The 21,030-nt window shown below is 53.8% G+C and overlaps 1 protein-coding gene across 4 annotated transcripts in view; it reads right to left on the bottom strand.

Moving 5' to 3' along the window:
• Nucleotides 1-13,572: 13,572 nt before the first annotated feature.
• LOC130684987 (uncharacterized) overlaps nucleotides 13,573-21,030 on the bottom strand; it is a 78,450-nt gene continuing 70,992 nt past the window's right edge. For 3 of the 4 annotated variants that reach the window (XM_057508135.1, XM_057508137.1, XM_057508138.1), the window contains 3 exons: nucleotides 16,530-16,651; nucleotides 15,097-15,158; nucleotides 13,573-14,860 (listed from right to left, as the gene is read on the bottom strand). In XM_057508135.1, the coding sequence (XP_057364118.1) occupies nucleotides 15,121-15,158; nucleotides 16,530-16,651 (160 nt within the window). In that variant the 3' untranslated portion in view covers nucleotides 13,573-14,860; nucleotides 15,097-15,120. Of the gene's footprint in view, nucleotides 14,861-14,986; nucleotides 15,159-16,529; nucleotides 16,652-21,030 lie in introns of those variants that run through there. The other variant, XM_057508136.1, reaches the window with a different exon arrangement.

The following is a 21,030-nucleotide window of genomic DNA, read 5'->3' as shown; positions in this document are numbered from 1 at the left end:
AACCCCATATACAAAAGTAAATTCGAAATGGATCAAAGACCTGAATGTAAGTCATGAAACCATAAAACTTGTAGAAAAAAACACAGGCAAAAATCTCTTGGACATAAACATTAGTGACTTCTTCATGAACATATCTCCCCGGGCAAGGAAAACAAAATAAAAAATGAACAAGTGGGACTATATCAAGCTGAAAAGCTTCTGTACAGCAAAGGACACCATCAATAGAACAAAAAGGCATCCTACAGTATGGGAGAATATATTCATAAATGACATATCTGATAAGGGGTTGACATACAAATTATATAAAGAGCTCATGCACCTCAAAAAACAAACAGCAAATAATCCAATTAAAAAATGGGCAGAGGAGCTGAACAGACAGTTCTCCAAAGAAGAAATTCAGATGGCCAACAGACACATGAAAAGATGCTTCACATCGCTAGTTATCAGAGAAATGCAAATTAAAACCATAATGAGATATCACCTCACACCAGTAAGGATCCCCACCATCCAAAAGACAAATAACAATAAATGTTGGCGAGGATGTGGAGAAAGGAGAACCCTCCTACACTGCTGGTGGGAATGTAAATTAGTTCAACCATTGTGGAAAGCAATATGGAGGTTCCTCAAAATGCTCAAAATAGACATACCATTTGACCCAGGAATTCCACTTCTAGGAATTTACCCTAAGAATGCAGCAGCCCAGTTTGAAAAAGACATATGCACCCCTATGTTTATCACAGCACTATTTACAATAGCCAAGAAATGGAAGCAACCTAAGTGTCCATCAGTAGATGAATGGATAAAGAAGAAGTGGTATATATACACAATGGAATATTATTCAGCCATAAGAAGAGAACAGATCCTACCATTTGCAACAACATGGATGGAGCTAGAGGGTATTATGCTCAGTGAAATAAGCCAAGTGGAGAAAGACAAATACCAAATGATTTCACTCATCTCTGGAGTACAAGAACAAAGAAAAACTGAAGGAACAAAACAGCAGCAGAATCACACAACCCAAGAATGGACTAACAGTTACCAAAGGGAAAGGGACTGGGGAGGATGGGAGGGAAGGGAGGGATAAGGGCGGGGAAGAAGAAAGGGGGCCTTATGATTAGCATGTATAACGTGGGAGGGACACGGGGAGGGCTGTGCAACACAGAGAAGACAAGTAGTGATTCTACAGCATCTTGCTACACTGATGGACAGTGACTGTAATGGGGTTTGTCGGGGGGACTTGGTGAAGGGGGGAGCCTAGTAACCATAATGTTCTTCATGCAATTGTAGATTAATGATAACAACAACAACAAAAAATCTCCCATGTCCCTGGGCAGAGCTTCCCCTTAACCATTATAGGAATAAATGTGTCTGGCACATTCTTGATAAACTTCCAAGAAGTGTGAGGGAGCAGAGGCCCTTTCCTCTGTCTCAGCCTTTCCCTTTCGGCTTCTGCTTCCATTAATGGACATCTGAACACACGTGCATCACATGTTCTAAAAGCTGTTTGAACAGAGACAGATCTGGTGTGTCAGGGGCCCTCGCCGGAGAAGGCAGAACGCGGAGGGGAGTCTTCCTGCCTCCCTCTGTGCTCGGGTACCCTAGGATTTCTCTGGGACTCTGTGTAATGTCTCCTCTTTATAAACAGGTCCCGTGTTGAGGGTGTGTGTGTGCATGTGCGCGTGTGTGTATGTGAGAGAGAGAGCAGTTGACAGAGAGAAGGAACCCTCCAGAAAGCGGGTGTGAACATTTACCCTGGGAGTAGTCAGAGGGGTTTTCTTCCAAAAGGAGAGTTTCTGAGCTCCTGTTCTTCAGAAAACTTCAGTCATAACTGAATTAGGATTTTCACACCACTGCAAATTAACTGCAGCCTCCCCCTGGCCCCCCACCAGCTGGGCGGCACATGGGCCAGGTTTACAGTCTTGGGGTTCTGATAACACTTCTTGGGTCCAGCAATGGTCTCCCAAAGACCTGGAAGAACTTCCCAGATATCATCAGACTGACCTTTCCAGTCTCCCCCTGCTGGAGGGGAGGGGCAGAGACGGGTTTCCTAGAGCAGGGAAACCAGAGGCCATTTGAAGAAAACCAGGCTAGGAAGCCAACGAGCATTTGAATTCCAACGGCTGCCTGCCCTCCCTTCTAGAGGCCCCCGTTTCTGCCACATTCCTCCATCCTCCTATCATGGCCCCGGTTGGTAGAGGGGCTGCAGCTCCCCGCTGGTCGGTGACACCTTGTGAAACTTCGTGGGGGGGCCGGGCAGGCAGGAGGGCACGGGGAGGAAAGAATGAGTTGTCATTCCGTCCTGCTGCTTTTCTAGTCTCCAAGCACCTCTCCCCTCCACCTTTTGGGAGCCTTTGTCCTGATCTTTTACCCTTCCTTTGGGGTTAGCTGTAGATAGCCACGCTCAGAGCCCTCAGTGACACCAGGCCTGTGACTGCGGAGTTGCTACCTTTCTTGATTTCAGGGTTTTGTGCCTTTGATGGGATAACCTCTGAGGTATTCTCAGGGGGCAACTGGAGTGAGCCTGCCTGGCAGCTCAGCTCAGGCCCTGGTACAAGCAAGGCATGTTTATGGGATATTAAATATAGATTGCAAATGAATACATTACTGCTCCTTTGCTCTGATCCCTCACCTCCAGGGGGCCCTTGAGACAGGGGCTTGATTTGCCCAGATGCCCTACCACTCCAGGGTCTCCCCAGCTCCCTATTATAGGACACCTGCCCTCCCTGTTCTAGATTGTTCTAGGTTCTTCTCACCTTCTCTCCTCACCACAGAGCGTCCCTGGCAGGGAAGCTGACAAAGCAAATAACAGTCTGGGCAGCTCATTAAATGCTGGAGCTGAGAGGTGCTACATCTTTCCCGACCAGTCAAGGGTAACCTCCTGTAGGTCATTCAACAGGGATGACCTGTCCCAGGTTCTGAGGTAGGGGCTTTACCCCCAGCACCTGTAGTCCTGAACGAGCCACCCTCTAACCAGCCTGCCACATGCCCATCCCTCCCCATCCCTTAGGCAGTCATTTGCAAACATGCGATGTGCTTAGCCTCCTCGGGTTTCTGCCCCAAGGATCACATCTCTTGGCAAAACACCCAAGGCTGAGTAATTCCTGGGCAGAGGCCAGGATGGAGTGCCATGGGGATAACCAGAGGGACAGGAAGACATCACCCTCTCCTCGGGGAGCACACAGGGATTGTGCACAAGTGTGGTGGAGGGGAGAAACAGAGAGCAAGACACACAGGCCCAACCTTTGGCAACCTCCCTTGCATTTGTGCGATGGTGAAATGGCAGCAGGTGGAGGGAGAGGGCGGGAGGAACCAGAGTCCAGAGGAATTAGCCAGGGAAGGGCTCTCAACAAGCTCTGGACAATGGTGCTTGACAGAAAGAGAGGGATCCAGATTCAGGGCAGGTTAAATGACCCCAGAACAAAGCTGAAAGGCAGCAAAGGAACGGCTAGAATAGAGTCCTTGGATGTATACCAGGCCAGGATGTAAATACAGCATCAGAATTTTCTCTCCCTAGACCCCACCTAGGAGAAGAATGATGAGGCCTGAAGGCTTCACATTCCAGGAAAGGACGCAGGTGCCTGGTACCCAGTCGGGTGTGCATGTGTACACACATGCATTAGACAATCAAATGCATGGGGCTTTCTGTGGTGGGGCGGGTAGAGGGGGCCGTGGAGGGGGGAAGCTAGATGCATGCATGGGTGGCAGGTACGAAGGGGAGCTGCGTGTGAGGCGCAAGGTGAGGGCGAGCTGGGCAGCAACAGCCTGTGAACTCATTCTGCTCACTACTGAGGGCGGCCATCAGGGGTCATGGCCTGCAGATGCAGAAGGCTCCCTGCTTTTTAAAGAAGAACGTATGGGTGGTCACACAGAAGGGGGGCAAGCCTGTGCCTCTGCAGCCCTCTGCCCCGCAAACCCCTCTCTCCAGGCTTCTCCTCCAGACCCAGCCTGGGCCCTGTGTGCCCTCACGGTACATTCACCCCTGCCATGCTCTCCACTCGTGCCATGCTCCTCCCACCCAGCACCTGCACGCACCCCAAGGTCTGCCCTGTCCAGAACACCAGGACAGGATGCCTGATGTACTTTTTGGCCTTAGCACCCAGCAAGAGTGAAGCCAAAGCCCCACAGCCTGCGGGCTTTCTGATGTGAAGTCGATCCCCACCACTCCCCAAAACCTATGTCACTGGTGGGCTGAGCTCTGAGGAGCCCCTTGCCGGCATCAGCCCCCCACTATCCTCAGCAAGGCCCCTCTCTCTCTGCTGGGCCCCAGTGTCCACCCTCCCCCTGACTCCCCCTCCCAGTATCTCTCCCTCTCCCGGCCTTGTGACTCCTCAGGCTGCTGGCCAGCTGCCCTTCCCTCCCACCCTGCCTGCCCTGGGCCTCCACCACCGCGCCGCTGGTCCCCTGCCCCTGCCCTGTGTGTGGAACAGACGACTCGGGGAGTGTGCAGAGGCCGGGTGACAGGCAGCTGCTCCGGGACACATTCTGCTGAGAAGTTGCCCGAGTTTTGCTCATCCTTCCTCAAACATTGCTGGACTGGGCTCAACACAGGAAATCCACCAAGGAATAAAATACGTGTATGATCCCTGCCCCAGAGCTTTCAGTAGAGGGGAACAGACAGATACTTAAAAGTAAGTCTTTAATAAAGAAATACACTACTCAAACGCGTGGTGGGAAACTGTGACGTGAGCACATCCCGTCCCTACCCGCAGGGGCACCTACAGTCTGTCGGCCGCTCCCATCCCCCCACCCCTGGCCCAGGCCGGCCAGCTCGCACGAGGTCACTGCAGGGGCCACTCGTCTGGTCTCCCTCCTCCCACTATTCTCTCTCCTCAGTCTCTTTGCAACCCAGCAGCCAGAGGGGGCCTTTAAGAGGTTATGGCAGCTCTCGTGAGCCCTCTGCTCAGAACGCTGCCGCCGCTTCCCATCTCATTCAGAGTGAAGGACAAAGACGCCACCACGGCCCACGGCCCTGCGGGACGGCTGGCCTCTTGCCTCTCTGAAAACGTCTCCTCCTACTTCCCCCCCGCCAGAGCCGCCAGGCTGTCCGTCTCCAGGTAGAAGCGGGATTTGCTTCTGGCTCTGGCTCATGTCGTCATGGATTCAAGAGTCCACGCCCCCTTCCATTAATAATGCTTAATATTATCATCCCTTTTCACAAGCGAGGAAAAAGATGTTCAGTAAGTTTAAGACTAGGCTACAGTCCCATGATCAGGACATGTGACTATTAATTACAAATTGTATCTGTAATTGCATGATTGCAAATCCTGGGATAGACCCCCCCTACCACTTCTTCTAGAAGATCATAAATGTCCACCAGCGTAAGCCAGAAAATAGTAGTATTGGCAGCTCAAGTCCCTTCCATGATACCAAATCCCCTTGATTTTTATGTCTGTTTAGATCGTGGTCTGGGTCCTTTCAGCCTAAGGTCATTTTAAACTGATCTCAGAAAGTTGGACAAGAAATGTATTTTTTTCCTTCCTTCAAATTCTAACGAGACCCACAATGTAAGGGCAATTTTTTCATCCCCATAATTCACCCATAAATGAGGTGAGAGTGGCACCCAGCAGGTCTGAAGTCACAGCTGCCCCCACCTCCTGCTGCGGCCGGGTTCAGGAGAAGCCACTGAAAGCACTCACTGTGTCGCCAGTGGAACCGTCACAGGAGAGCGGAGGAAAGTCCACAGACAAGACTCCCCCGGAGAATCAGGAGGCTCAGGGCACCATCGCCCACTCACGTGGATCAGCTCACACTATGGGGTGAGAAGAAATGGGCAAGAGGGTCCTGGAGAACTTTCTCCAGCACAGAGATGAACACCAGCATTACTGTCTCCAGGAGAGACCTGAGACTGGACCAAGAGTGGACCCCAAGTCTTTGGGCTCCCCCTTCTGTGAAGCCACCCTACTGGCACCCTGTCTGGTGGTTCCTGATTGTGTTCCTCCAGGGCCACACATCAGCTACAAGGCAGTAAAGCCCTTTCCTGCCTTGGGCATTAATGAGATCCAGCCAGCTTCTGTCAATCTTCCAGGAGCAAGCATCTAACAGCCTAGGCTGACAGGTGGCCCCCTGGGATGTGGTCGATAGTGGAGCCCAGGGACTGCCTGGGGCATCGTCCAGAATTAATTGTAGGAGGATGGGAGGCATCCCTCCCTCCATTTCTTGTTCTGTCTTTTCTGGTTTCTAGAAGGCAGAACTGTAGCAGGAACTGGACAGGGTTGCAGTTAAGCAGACCTAGATTTCTCATTTTGTAAACAGATATGCCCAAGTTTTAAGGGGTGAAGATGTTTGTCTGCCTGGCTCCATTCCCAGCTCTGCCACTATGTCAGTCAGAGCTCACTCTGTGATCTGAACTCACGTCACCTCTCAAAGGTGCAGCTTCCCTCTCTGCAAAATGGGGATAGGACAGTTGTGGATTAAAGATGCCCATAAATGTAAGAGCCCAGGTGGCATCTGGCACCGAGTCAGGGAACTTGGTTACTATCCTGGTAAAGGTCTTCACGGGTGGGGATCAGCTCCAGTGCAATATGTGGCAGAGGTCAAAGAAACAATGTTTATCTAAAACAGTAAGACCTCCCTGGTGGCTTTTCAATGCCTTGTGTGTCACCAAACAGTCTTATAAAGGAAGAACTCTTCCTTTATAGTGACTATGTCCTCCTGAATTCAGTGGTTATTTCCTTATTTTGCTCTATTATTTGTGTTGAGAACATCTATACTTTTCATGGCATTTTAACACTTTATGGCTCAAGTTCTGGCTGGGTGGCTGTCCCCGACCGTTCTTAATGAACCAACACCAGTAAAGAGAAGTTAGTCGTGACTGTTAGGTGTGGCTCCCTCTGTGTCTGCACCTGCTACCCCACTCTCCACCTCCACCCAGAGGGGCGGGGCACGGCTTTGCTGCCCGTGTAATAATCAGGCACTGACATTAGGGCAGGGAAGGTCACTCTATCAACCCAGTACCCGGGCCCTTGGCTTTGAGCCCATGACCGAACTCGCTCCTGACAAGCGGCTCCTCCCCTGGCTGTCATTCCAGTGGGTCCCAGGCCCATCCTGAGTCTCACTGCTCCCTTTCATTGGACCCTCTCCCTTCCCTGCTTTCTGGGCGTATTATCCAGGGCCTGTCTTTGAGTCACCACACTTACAGAGGCATCTTCAAACGCTCCCTCTTAAAACCAAGTAGTGGGGGTGGAAAACCGCTCATCTCCCCAGTGAGAGTCAGGTGAACTGTGTGGAGCTTGGACGGGGCGGGAGGGAGCAGACAGTTCTCCGCTGCGTGAATGCCAAGCACTGTTCTCAACTCCAAAACAACAGAATCTCTCTCGGTCATGGGGCTTACATTTCAAGATGGGGAGAGAGCCAATAAATAAATGCATGGACTGGCTCAGGTCCATACTGCTAAGCGTTCACCACTGTGCATCGGCTCGTAAGGAAGGTGGAGTGCCAACCAAGTGACAAAGGGTCAGGCACGCAGAGGCAACACCTCTCTGCGTCCACAGGGAAGACAGGGAGACGGTCAAGTGGCACAATAATAGCAGCTGCCTGCTAGTCACCCATTATGGATGTCACACATGCTGGTTTCCCTGCCTGCTTGTCACACAGCTCTGCTGCCCACGCCGAACACAGCAGGGAGACACTGCTTACTGGAGACCCGACAGTGGGGACTGCGCCCCATCAAAGAGCCCCTGAAGGTAGGAATGTGCTCTCCAGTCCCAGGGGTAGGGGGGTGGAGGGGTCTTGTCCTCAGGGTTTCTTAAGCAAGACACTGCCAGCCTCCTTTCATCCACATGGCCACACCTTCCAAGGCCTTGAAGTACCCAGCAAGTGCCAGCCCAGCTCCCCGCCCGGCCTCAGTCTGCCCTGCCTGCAGTGCCCTGCACTGGCCTGGCTCCCTGGGGCCGAGCTGCTTGACAGGGATGGAGTTTCAGCCTGATCTCTGCCACCAGCTGCTTGTCGCCAGCCTGCTGGGAATTTGGGGAGTTGGTGCCAGAGGGAGGACAGCTGATCCCAGGCAAGAAGCCACACTGCCCTTGGAATGGAGGCAGGGGGATTGCCTCAGAGGGTCTCAGCTGGCCAATGGGAGTGCAGGTTCTTGGGATCACGTTCTGTCCCCAGTCTGGGCCTCAATCTGTGCCTTGGGTAAATCAGCCCACAAGCATCACACTGCCCGTAGGTGCATCTACAGGCTCAGGCACGGGAGTTAGGAGTCCCTGGCCCTGCCCTTGGAGCCCCTGGTCTGACACAGGAAACATAGCCGCTGCCCGTGGGGAGCACCTGCCTAATGGGGAGACAGTTCCTGGCTTCGATCTGTTTCCACTCCAATCTAACCAACGTAAAGCACCAACACGATCTTTCTAAACACAAATACATTATTTTTCTGCCTGAAAACCTCTCATGGCTCCTCATTCACTCCAAAATAAATACCAAACTATTGCAAGGCACAAAAGGCACTTTCCAACCTCCCTGGGTGGGAAGCCCACGGGGTTGGTGGGGGGGCTGTTTCCTGCCCTGTCAAGGAATCTGACCTGCTGAGAAGCTCCGTTGTGCACTTACTAAACTTGTGTTTAGGACGCTGTTCTGCTTTAAGGGAACGTTTCCTTGCAGGGTGGGGAGGAGACAGAATAGGGACCACTTCTGACCATCTGCCAACCTTGGGGCCTGTGGGTTCAGGAGAAGCTGCCCTGGGATAAGGCTGCCGGGGGAGCAGAGCTCCAACCCGGGCACAGTGGGCACCAGGAAATGCGGCAAAGAGGAGAGGTGTGCTCCGGCCCTGGGCACAGAGGGGGACAGGTGTCCCCAGGACAGGACTGAGACATTAAGCTAAGGTGCATTAATGCTGTCACATGGATGTCATTCAATATGGGGATCACAGGAGGGCAAGAAAGTCATTGTTCTAGACAAGAGGGAGAGTAAATTTGGAGACAAGAGCCCAGGGTTTATGAGTTGGAGAAAATAAGCCAGTTCAGGCGGGGAGGGTGCTGGTTGGTGGAAAGCTGGTGGAAGCCGTGAGGAGCCTAGATTTTGCACAAGCAGGCTCCCTTGCACAGCAGGCCAGGGTCTGTTTCTAACACGAGATCTGACTCAGGCTGTCCTGTGGGGCAGCCAGTGTGCCTGAGATCAGACCCCCTCAAGTCCTCCAGGCCCTGGGGGTCTGGCTTCCCTTCCAGACCACCTCCCTCCGGCCTCCCAGCTCCCCAGCTCCTCCCGCACTCGTTTCTCCACCTGAGAAAATGCAGCTCAGCTCTGTGTCCTCAGACGCGCTCGGGGCAGTGATCCGACAGAGAGCTGCGTGCGATGGCCCAGGGGTTAACCGTTTTCTCAGTCCTGTGATCAACTGTGAATAGCAGAATTACACTGCATGGCATTTTGTATCCATGGATTACAAATGTTGAGAAGTTAAACGTAAATATTTAAAATATCCTACTCATATGTATATCACCCTTTAAATAAATATACACCAGAAGTCTCAACAATTGCAAATGGCTAGACCCTTCTCAACTTCTGATTGGCCCTGGCAGGTCTTTTGAGGATAAGGCTCACGACTAAAAGAATAGAGCCATAAGGGCTACAAAATGTTGGATTCTATCTAATTTGTAAATTCTGAATTCTGGGCCAGGAAGCAGGAGTGAAGTGGAAACGGGCTGCCTGCTTTACATCCCTCCTCCTCATTTACTAGCTGTGTAACCGTGGGGCCAGCATTTACTCTTGCCTCAGCTTCCTTACCTGTAACATGGACACACATTTCTGCCTCATAGAGTTGTTATGTGGCTAAATGAAACTGAAATTCGTGCTCCAGTTTCCAGGAGGGGTTCGGCCCCAACAGGTATCGGTCTATTAGGGCAGCGTAGAACCTCCCAGGTCAGAGCTTGGGCCGACAACAAAACAGCAGCACTTGACTCTTACGGAGCCCACGTCAGACTTTCTTCAGTCTTTAGCTATATTAACTCGCAAGTCAGCCTCTCCAGGCCTCAGCACCCATCTCTGAAAAGAAGGAAGTCAGATTAGATCCACAGATTAGCATTAATGAGAGGAGCATGGCCTGCCAAGACGCTCATGGAGAATTGGCCAGATTTGCTCCAGTGTCGGGGAGAAGCACCACTTACTAAGTCATACCAGGCAACTGTTCCCCATCGGACTGTCAGCTCCTGAGGGCCCTGCTGTCTGCTCCCCTTTGTGCCCCAGGACCCAGGACCCAAGGACCCAACACATAGCACCAGGCCCAGGACCCAACACAGGGCAGGTGCTCAACACATATTTCCTGCACAAATGAAACACCAGCCTCTAACACCCAGAGTTAGAAACACAGAGGGGACACACAAATACATGTGCATGTGTGCAAGCGTGCACGTGCACACACATACACTAGAGTGTAGGAGGTCAGTCACCTCCCCTCGCCAAGCTTGCCTACAGAAATGCCAACATGCCAATGAGCACATGTAAATGTTTAGCACCCTGCCCCTGAGGGAAACATTAGCCCCATTTCCCTTCTACCTCGCTTGAATCCTCACCAGCCTTGCTTATTAGGGGTAACAAACCAGTTCTTGGTTCTTGAGGAGAGAGCAGGTGGCTCCTCTAAAGCAGACAGGTGGCCTTACTGTCTTATCTTCTTCTGGGCCTCACCTGCCCACCACTCTCCTTAAGGAAATCTGATACCTGCCGTCCTGTCCCTGACTACCACCCTCCATCCACACATCCTCAAAAACCCAACCAACTGCCTGGCCGCCTTCAGCCCCGTCCAGACACCAGGTCACCCATTTTATCCCAAGAAAGCTCACCTCCTGCCAGAGGGCCCCCCAGCTGTGTGACTCCCCGGCTCTCAGAGGGGTGCACCCCATGGCAGAGTCTCTGGCATCACACCCTTGTCTACAGGGGCTGTGACCAGCTCCCAAAGTTTGTTCCTGTTTGGTACCACTTTGGGGTGTGATTCCCAAGAGGGCGGGGGCTTTATGTAACTGTGTGACTGAGAATATCAAGGGACGCAAGGGACAAGCTTAGCTGAAAAAGTAGGGCTTTTGGTGATGAGAACACCTCCACTTAAAAGCGGCAACATGAGGCAAACCTAATTACGCCAAACCGGTTATGAGCTGAAAGCTCTGCAAGAGGAGGAGCTGGATGAGCTGGTGTCACGGGACCCTTCCATCGCCGACCTCCTCAGAGGCGAGGGCATTAGCCCTGGGGGCCCTGCCCTGCCAAGCCTGGGCTAGAGGAGGAGGAGGGGGGTGGGGTGAGTGGGGGGGCCGAGGGAGCCCTCGGAGTGTGCAGAGACCTACGTCTGCTCCCAGCGCTCCGGCCCACCCGCAGTCTAGGCAGAGCCCCTGGCAGCAAACACAGCTGCTGGAAGCAGGGAGGAGGGAGCAGGTGGGAGGCTGAAGGCCGGCTGTGTGCCAGCTAGGTGGGCACTGCACACCTGGCTGCCCACCCAGGGTGGGGGGCTGGGCAGAGATGGAGATGCTGGGATGCTCACTTTGTACCCAGAAGGGGGTAGGCAGTGGGCACGAGATCAGCCCGGGGGGGACATTCCCTGGCTGGCTGATCATACATCTGGATGCGCGGGCATCCCCTCCAGACAACTCCAGGATACTGGGAGGAGAGAATTTCAGTGAGTCCTGGCTGGGTTGTTCTGTCCTGGCTCTGATTTTTCAGACGCCGTTAGGCTTAGAGCATGAAATAATGAAGGTTAAAGATGGACTGGCTCTCTAGAATAAGGACCGTAGGACTGGCACTTGTTACGTCTTGATAAATAGCATGGTCCAAGCAGGTGAGAGGGACCCCATCTGGCTCCTCCTGCCTGAACTCCTACCAGCTGAGAAGCTGGAGGCATCAGGAACCTGCATCCATAGGATGAAACAGCAGGTGGGGGCAGGCAGGGGTGGCTGCAGGTGCCGGGGGGAGGCCAGGAGGCCCTGGCCCAGGGTCCAGGGCAGTGAGTGCCGCTGGGATGGGCTGAAGTGACACAAGTTGCTGTTTGACGCTGAGAAGAACTAGGATTCTTCCCTAAAGTGGGAATGAACCCCAGAGAAGGGAATTCGTTTCCTTCCTCAGCCCCTCCAACTGAGACCACATCCCTCTAGCCTCCAACCAAACAGATCTCTTGCTCACTCATCACTGACCTTGTACCAAATCTGGCTCCCTCAGAATAGAAGTCTGGAGGGCAAGATGGCTTAACACTGGACCCCTACGTTCCTGTGGGGGTCCTGCTTCCCTCTCCCTCCTCAGCTGGGACCTGCAGGCAGGAGGTTGGAGGGAGACGGGCAGTGCGAGCGTGAAGCACCTTCATGTGTGACAGAGAGCCGACTAAGTCAGCGATAGCTGCTGTGATGAGGAAGATGAAGATGGCGACTAAGAAAACCACTCCAGGGTGGGGGTCACGCACAGGGGCTGGACGGCTGTACTGGGGGGGGATGGGACAGAGGACCCTGCAGCCCATGCCTCGGGCCGCGGCCAGCTGGGTTCCCCTCCACTAGCAAATGCTCCGCCAGTGCAGCGTGCCCCGTGCCTCCCTGCCACGCAGTGGCTGGTGCGCCGGGACCGGCCCAGAATGCAGTTGGCATGCCGTGGCATTCCAGCACGCTGGGGTGCAGTGGCTGGGCTGTAGAGGGGACACCTTAGACCAGAAGTGCCAGTGGGTGGGCAGTTGTGAAATGGAAGTATCAGTGGAGGAACCTGACCTGTCAGGTGCGATTCCATACTGCTGGAAGGGCCCTTTGGGCAGCGCAGGGAGTCTCCAAAGTGGGCCAACCGCACAGGAGGTGGGCCTGCTGGAGAAACCATTCAAGACACCCCCCCACACACACACACACACTCGTCCAATTCATGGCCCCCATCCACATTAGCCACGACAGAGGGGTGCAATGGGAGGGAGTCAGGGGAGACAGTGGCTGTGCTGGGTGGAGAGGATGGAAAGCATTCTTGTCCACCTGACACTATAATTCACTGGCTTCAGAGGGGGCAGAGAGATTTATGAGGACCCCATCAGCCTGGGTCAAGGAGAGCTCAAGAGCGGCCAAGTCAGGGATTCTCCCCTGCAGACCTGGTGATCAGAAGGTTTCCAGCTTGGCTGAGGGTGGGAGGCAGAGGGCTGCTGGGCCCTTCTAGAAAATCTGGGTGTCAGGGGAGGAGCCAGGTGTCGCAGAGAAAGTCCCTGGAAAATTGACATTCCAAAGTCAAGGGCCAGGCTGTTAAACAGCTGGAAGCACCCTGAATGCCGGGGATTTGACTTCCTGAGGTTTGGGGAGGCTGTGCCTCACCACGTGAGCAGTCATCAGGCCTGGGGGGTCCCACCGTGGGCCAGGTCACCAGCACACCCAATAAGCTCAGCCCCGTGATTCCCTTTACCTCGGGGGAGGGGAGTACAACGGGCAGCATTCTCTCCCTCTGTCCCTGGGAAATTGATTTTGCAGGACCGGGAACTGCAGGAAACCGGTCGGTGTCATTAGCTGGGGTTAGACAAGCCGTCAGGAGCCGCACCTCGCCCTAGCGCCCACCCCAGGTACCGGCTGACCGCCTGACAGCGCGGGAGGGGTGGGGCCAGAACACGGCAGGTGAGACAAGCGCTGAGCCTCGGCCCTCCCGCCCCTGCCTGGCCTGGCGGGACGGAGGAAGGGTGGGGGGGACTCAGAGACCTGGGGAGCTCACCTGCCTCGCTGCTTTCCTCAGTCTCTACTTGGACTTTTGTTTCCCCAAATAAAGGTCGCAGAGCCCCTCACATGGGCCCTGCTCTGGTCAAGGAACCCTGTCCCGTTCTTCCTTCTGGAGGCACTCCCAGCTTCCCCGGGGATCCCCTGCCCACTTCCCAGGGGGTCCACTCACACTGCCTCCAGATTCCAGTAGAAAATCCCAAAGTCCTGCTTGCTGGCAGCTCTGAGACAAGCTTGCCCACCAGGGGGAGAGGGAAGGGCATCGTGCTCCACCCGCGGCGAGCAGGAGGGCCCACTTCCCTTTCTCCCATCTCCTCCAGGGAGGCCTCTCGAGAGGTCCTCCATCCCTAGGGCGAGCCTCCGGCAGCTGGTGGAGCAGGTCCCAGGAGGAGGCAGCATCCCGGACCTCGAGCAGAAGCGCGTCACCTGGGCCCTGCAGGAGGGGGAGGCCTGGGAGGAGGGCTGCCGAGAGGGGCAAGAGTCCCACACCCCAAGCTCCCCAGTGCGTGCAGCCTTCCTAACCTGGCTCCGTGTCCCTAAGTCCATCACCAGGCCACACCCTGCTTCCTGTTACTGGGGGGTGCCTGAGGAGCAGAGGAGTAAAAGGAGTGAGGACATGCTATGGTCTGCTGATTCGAGAAGCATCCAGGAACCAGGATGGGGAAAAGCTGGGCTGGAGCAGGAGAGGCTGTGAGTTTCCTGGCATCGTGTCTGTTCCTCCCCCCCCCCCCACCAGCAGCTGCGAAGGCACTGCCCACACGGAGCTGACCTGGGCTCCTCCCAGCCCTGCCTGCAGACAGCCTCACCCCCTTCAGCTCTCAGACTGGGCTCAGGAAGCCCGTTTCAGAAGGCCACATGAGAAAAGTGCTCAGGAAAGTGGTGGTGACATAAGCTCATGGAGGAGAGGGTACAAACTGAAGTCCTCTCCCCAACACAGGTCCCCAAGAAACTGCAGTTTCCAACATTCTGGGAGAAGAAAGTAATGGTACTTTAATCTTCTAAATCTAACTCGAAGTTCCCCCTCATGAGAAATTTTCTGTCGTTGCTGGGGAGGTCCCCTGGGTCCCTCCACCGAGGCATTCCTGATGTGAGCCGCAGGGGTCCCATGAGGGTGAGCAGGTCCCTGGCTTCCACGCAAACATGGAGCACGGGGTCTCTTCTAAGACTGAGCTGTGTGTCAGCACCAGCTCCCCTGGGCACCAAACAGCCACTGCTTGCCCAGGCTGTCATCCCTGCTGGAGGGGGGACGTGAACACACAGAACACTCCTCCCCATCCCAGCCTTGGGAGAGTCCTTCAGCCTCCTTACCCCACCCACTTGAGAAGAAATGCCCCCCCCCCCAGCAAGCCCTACTTGCCTCCCTCGCACCACCAGCAGCTTGGCTGCACCTCCTCCTCAAGGAACCCAGGCTCTACAATACAAATGCCAGGTGAGGTCCTCTTCAGGGGGCCTGGCAGTGGCTGCTCACCACCTGGCATCGGGAATCCTTGAGTCACGGGGCACCGTCCTTGGAGTAGACAGCTGAGACACCTAAGGTGGTAAAAATGTCATAAATCAAAATATCAATGAAGTATCCTCTCACTGCTCCCCAATTTGTCAATCTCCCTGAATGCCTCTTGCTCCTGCAGGGAGAAATGCCATACTTCACGCTCTGGTCCAAGGGGAGCCTAGACCCCACGAGCACTGGCAGTGCACCAAAGGGGACCTCAGTAACTCCACCAAGTACCAGATATCCTCCACCCCGGGCAGCAAGGAGCAGGTGCTGCAGGTAAGAACTACAGCTCTTTACCTGACTGGCAACTACTCATCTCTTTCTGCCCCATGAAGGTCACCTTGGTGGCCTCCAATCCCCAGAAGAGGATTGGAGATATCACCCAGAAAAAATCCCACTTGATGCTGAGTCCACTCAACTCGGTCCTGTGGCTCCAGGTTGCCTGAGCCAGGTGTGTTTCCATGTGTGCTTATTTCCTGTTAATTCCCTCCTGCTGATGGCAACACTCGCACAGCAGGAGGAAGCGATCATGCAGATGCTGGCAGCTGAGGCCAAGCACGCTGTGGGCTGTGGTGCACTGAGGATGGTGGGGCAGACGGGGTGAGCCAGGGCACCGATTACACCCGCTACCCAGGGTGAACCAGAGGCCCTGCCAGCATGGAGCTTACACGCTCCCGAGAGAGCCACAAACCAATGCTTGTAGCACTCCTCAGGTGGCACCGTAAGGAAGACACAGCAGGGGAGGGGACGGAGAGAAAGGAGGGGCACTGTGCCGGCTCGGGTGGTCAGGGCAGGCGAGAAGAGACGGCGGCTGGTACCCACTGCGCCCCTCGCAGCGCCAGCTCCCGAATCTCCTCTGGCAGCGAGTCCCCGAGCATTTGGATTAAGCTGCCCACAAACCCAGCATGTCCTTCACGGCCAGCTTCAAGGGGCAGCGCACCCGGACGTCCTCTCGGGGGGGCGGGGACCGAGGCCCGGGAGTCTATCCCGGCTACTCTTCTGAAGGCCCGCGCTGGGGAAAGGGCGGCCGCCGCCGCCGCCGCCGCCGCCGCCGCCGCCGCCGCCGCCTTTTCCCCACTTTGAACTGTCAGCGGGATGCCTGGGAGCGGAAGGGCGGGTTCCCACGGGGGGAGGAGCCCGCGTCCGACCGGAAACTCACCCCGCGCAGCCGCAGAGTTCCTGCTGAGAGTCGGCGGAGAGCGGAGGGCGGCGGCCGTTGGGGCGGTGGGGGCGGGGGCGGAGGGCGCAGGGAGGGTGGGCTGTCGCTGCCGCCTCTCCGCGCAGGACTTTCCGGCGCATGTGAGGGCGAGGCGGGGCCCGTGGGAGAGGGGCGGCCCCCGTCCTTTCCCCTCACGGTATCTTTGCTTTCTTCCCTTAAGGGGAAGCCCCAGACCCTCCCAGGCGCCTACCTGGGGCTCTGCGTGACTTGCTCCTGACTCGCTGTGTAACCTCCGTGATACCGATTTCTCTCCCCGATCCCGAGTAGCGATCAGCCCTCTGTCTGGTCCACACATGTCCCCCAGCTTGCAGGCTGCAGGACAGATCAGTGAAAGAGGCTTCACTCGCCTTTTTTTTCTGTGTGGTGTCATTAATATACAATCACATGAGCAACACCCTGGTTACTAGATTCCGCCCATTGTCGAGGCCCAACCGCATACCCCATTACAGTCACTGTTCACTCGCCCTTTTTCCGGAGGAAAGGAAGCTGCCAGCTCTCGTTTCGCTCACTGTGAAAAGCCTTTAATTGATCTCTTCAAACAAGTTCTGTAGGCTACACTAGAACATGTGGGCTTGAATAAAAATTGGCTACTCTGCTACCAATGCCCTTCAGGGAGACACAGGCTTGATTAAATGTTAAGATTCAGGCACAGGAGTGGTGCCTGGTCCTTGAACTCACGTATGGTTCCTTTACACGATCCCCTGGAACACAGTCCTCCTAATTCTGTTTCCTGAATTGTCCATCAGGGGTAGTTCCTCATGTGTAAAGAGTCATCAGGCAGAGTACCATCCACCACTTCTTTCTGGAGATGTTTCCTTTTCTCAGTGCAGGGGAAATAAATCCTTACATTTACCCTCTGGTTGTGGGTATAGGGGCCACGCTGAGCCCTTATGAAACTCAAGGAAATATTTAAGCTGCCATGGACGACAAAGGGTTGGAGAGGAAGGAAGGGGGTGGTGACTCTGGCTAGAAAAATTGATCTGAGAAATATGCTGTGTATGACAATGGAACAGTATGTTCATTTACAAACGCATTAAAAAGGTTTGTTTCCTGTGGCCACGTTTATGTTTGGATACTTTAATTTTTGAAGAAAGGATGACTATATATTTACCATCAAATTGTTTAGCTCACCTCATGTCACATTCAGTGGAAAGGAAAGGCTGGGGGCTCTGGGAGAGCAAACTTGGACGCGGCCCCTGCCAGATGCCAGGCTGACCATGGTTTCCACCGGGCTGCCTCCTGCTGGGCTGTGACGTCACACAGGGCATGGAGCGCCCGCGCTCCCTCCTCTCTCCTGCCCTCAGCCTTGTCCCCTAGCCTTTCCCTGAGGCCTGGCTTGGCACTGCTCGGACAGAGAGCTTTAAAGGGTTTTGGTCCAGGACAGGGTTCTGGATGTGAAACTTTTACTTTGTGCCAAGAACTAAAACACCGACTCTTTTCCATCTCTATCCTAATGTCTCCCCACGGGCTTTGAATAAACTCCTGCAGGCCAAGCCCACATCAAACCTTTCCTCTCCTCTCCATCCCATATTCGTGGTTGTGTTCTAGAAGTTTCTGTGTGAGCAGCAGCTGTCAGCGCCAGGCGGGATGAGTGCTAATAATAATAGCTACCATAGCTTGGGACAATATGTTCCACACTTTACATGCAGTATCTCACTTAATCCTCACAGCAACTTTTATCCCCATGTTACAGATGAGGAAGTGAATGGCTTAGAAGTATCCTCAAGGTCCATGGTTGAGCCCTCTAAAGTGGAAATCTATGCATTTTAACTATAAGCATTCTGAGCTAGAGTGTGTGTGTGTGTGTGTGTGTGTGTGTGTGTGATAAAATACAAATTAACATGAAATCTAACATTGTCACCATTTTAGAGTATACAACTCCACTGTCCCTCACTGAATTCACAATACTGGATAACCATCACCGCTAACTAGTTCCAGAATTTTTCATCCCCCTGAAAGGAAATCTTGTACCTATTAAGCAGTCATCCCCATTCTCCCCTCCCTCTAGTCCTAGGCAAACACCAGTCTCATATCTTTCTCTATGGATTTGCCGCCATTGTTTCAGTCATATAAGTGGATTTGTACAATATGTGGCTTTTTGTATCTGGCTTCTTTCACTAAGCATAATATCAAGGTTCATCCATTTTGCAGCATGTGTCAGTATTTCGTTTTTTTTTATGGCTGGGAAACATTGTACTGTGTGAATAGACCCATTTTGCTTTTCCACTCAGCTTTCAATGAACAGTTACGTGTATTTTCACAGCAAGATAGCCTTTGTCGTCACGGAATGAATCTCTAGGGTGGGATTTCAGGCATAACATCAAACTGGAAGGTGAGGGAGTTGAGAGCAGACGTCTTTCTCAGATCTGCCAGGTAACAAAGTAGAAGTCACATGTTCTCTGACTAGCTCAATGGGACAGCAGTAAGGCAGGAGGTATAAGGGTACCCGCTCCCCAAAGGTGTCAAGGTTTCCAAGCCACTTCTGCTGGAGGGCATCTGGCAGGCTCCTGGAATGGAAGCTTACGGCTCAGGTTTATTTCCTGCCCTCCTCATTTCAGTGGGGGAGGAAGGAAGAATGCGGAGGAGTCTTAAAAGAATAGTAGGTTTCCATACACAGACTGATGAAAGGAGAAACGGAGATGACTCCCCAGATGATTTAACCCCCACGTCCTACCGGCCACGGTCTGAAGCGGTCATCCTGGCTTCTCTCCAGAACAATATATGTGCACATAGCATTATAGAACTTGTGATAATGCACTGATTTGATCCTCTTCAAGGTAGTTAAATCAGTCCGGTTTGGAAACATTTCGATGGCCCGCGCTTTCTCTGTAAGCAAAGTACTACAGCGGTTCAGAACAAAGGCTTTACACCTGCGTTCAAACACTGCCTCCACTACCACTACTCCCGTGAATTTAGGCAACTGACACAACCTCCGTTTCTTCACCTATAACAAGGGATGGTAGCTACAAGGCCAAACACAGTGGGTTCTCATGATATGTGAAGAACATAACACAGCATCTGAGGAAATCAATTTTTAATGTATTATTAAATAAGGTCAATATCACCATTTACTGAGACTTTTTGAAAGGACTGGCTAAGGACCGAGACTGGGTTGTTTGATGGTTCCATCCTATTCAATCATCTTACGTGACTACAGACTTTTTCCATTTGCTGTATCTTTTTCATTTGGGGCTGGAAAAGAAAGCATACACCCAATTTTCCCTGTTAAAGACATTTCTACCTTGGTACCCACCTCAGGACATGGCAGGATGGGCCTCTCTTCTGCGGGGCAGGGGGATGTTTGGGGGTGAGGGTGGTAGCCCCACCCTCAGGGTTCAGCTGAGGCGTGGAAAAAAGGGGATTGTGATGGTGACAGGACATACCCTGAGTTGTGTATGGCACAAAGGGCTTGACCACTTCGGGGCAGTGGCATGTTTGTGTAGGAGGGTGGCGGCTCCGCCCTGAGGGCTTGGCGGAGGGGTGGGGACAAAGGGGTTTGTGACAGTGACAGGTCATAAAGGGCAGCAGAGTATAAATGGGGCTGCGCAGGGGGGTTAGGCGAGGAGTTATTCTCTCCGTAGGACTCTAGCTCACAGCGTCTGACATTGTCAGAGGCAGACGTGAGGCACAGCAGAGCGCGAGCACACCGTATATCTCTGCACACTTGCAGAGATTCCGGCTGGCATCCAGCACCTGCTAGCACTCCCACGGCCGTCACCTGCACCCCCGCCCACACCTCTGCCTCCAGGCAGACCTGAGGCCACGGGAGTTGGGTACTGCAGGGTGGGGTGCTGTTGAGAGACCTGCCGGGAGGCCGCCCGTGCCCAGGAGCACCGCTGTTCCCTCTTCTGTCAGCGAAGGGAAGGAACAGGGACCTGTTTGCCTAGCCAGTGCTGCTTCCTGTAGTAACGGAGTCATCAGCAGTGAGACTCTGTGCCCGTGTTACATGGCCAAGAGGAGGCCCAGGGTGGGCATGTTCAACACCACCATGGGGCAACTGCAGCGACAACTGTGCCAGGGAGAATTTGACATGTTCAAGTCTGTCCCTGTGTTTGAGAGCGACTTTATGCAGGTCACCAAACGGGGAATGCTAGTTGATGTGCACAAATGCGCCATGATCATTACAGTGGGCATTGCAAACACCAACACCCTCGACCCAATACCAGATGTCATGCTGCTGGCACAACCTGTCGGTGACTGTGAAAAGCATGAGGGATTTGGTGAGCCCACTGAGGGTGAAGAGCAAGGAGATACAAAGACCTTAGAGCTCACAAGACTCTTTCCCTTGAAGTTCATAAAGATCTCCATTCACAACCGTGACAAACAACAGCTCCGCGTGAAGCTTGCTAATGGCCGCTCCTACTACTTGCAACTGTGTGCCCCTCCGGACAAGCAGGAAGAGCTCTTTGGCTACTGGGAACAGCTAATTGTCCTCCTGAGGCCCCCGGTTGAAGCTCACAGCACTATCCATGCCGTTCCTGTCGGGGACAGGTTCTTGTCGATGTTTGATGAAATTGACAGGAGGGTCCCCGATGCAGAACATTTCCACGGACCAGAAGGTCAGGAAGAGGTCAGCATTGGGAGCATCCATGTCCTGGAGGCGACTGCGGCCCTCTCTGCAGCTTCTGACGTGGGGGAGCGGGCCCGACAGGACTTCCACAGATGCACTACCATGCCCGAAGAGGCCGCCC

This window comes from Manis pentadactyla, chromosome 9 (genome assembly GCF_030020395.1).
Source record: "Manis pentadactyla isolate mManPen7 chromosome 9, mManPen7.hap1, whole genome shotgun sequence".
In the NCBI taxonomy this organism is placed as follows: domain Eukaryota; kingdom Metazoa; phylum Chordata; class Mammalia; order Pholidota; family Manidae; genus Manis; species Manis pentadactyla.
This window is presented reverse-complemented; position numbering and strand designations above follow the sequence as displayed.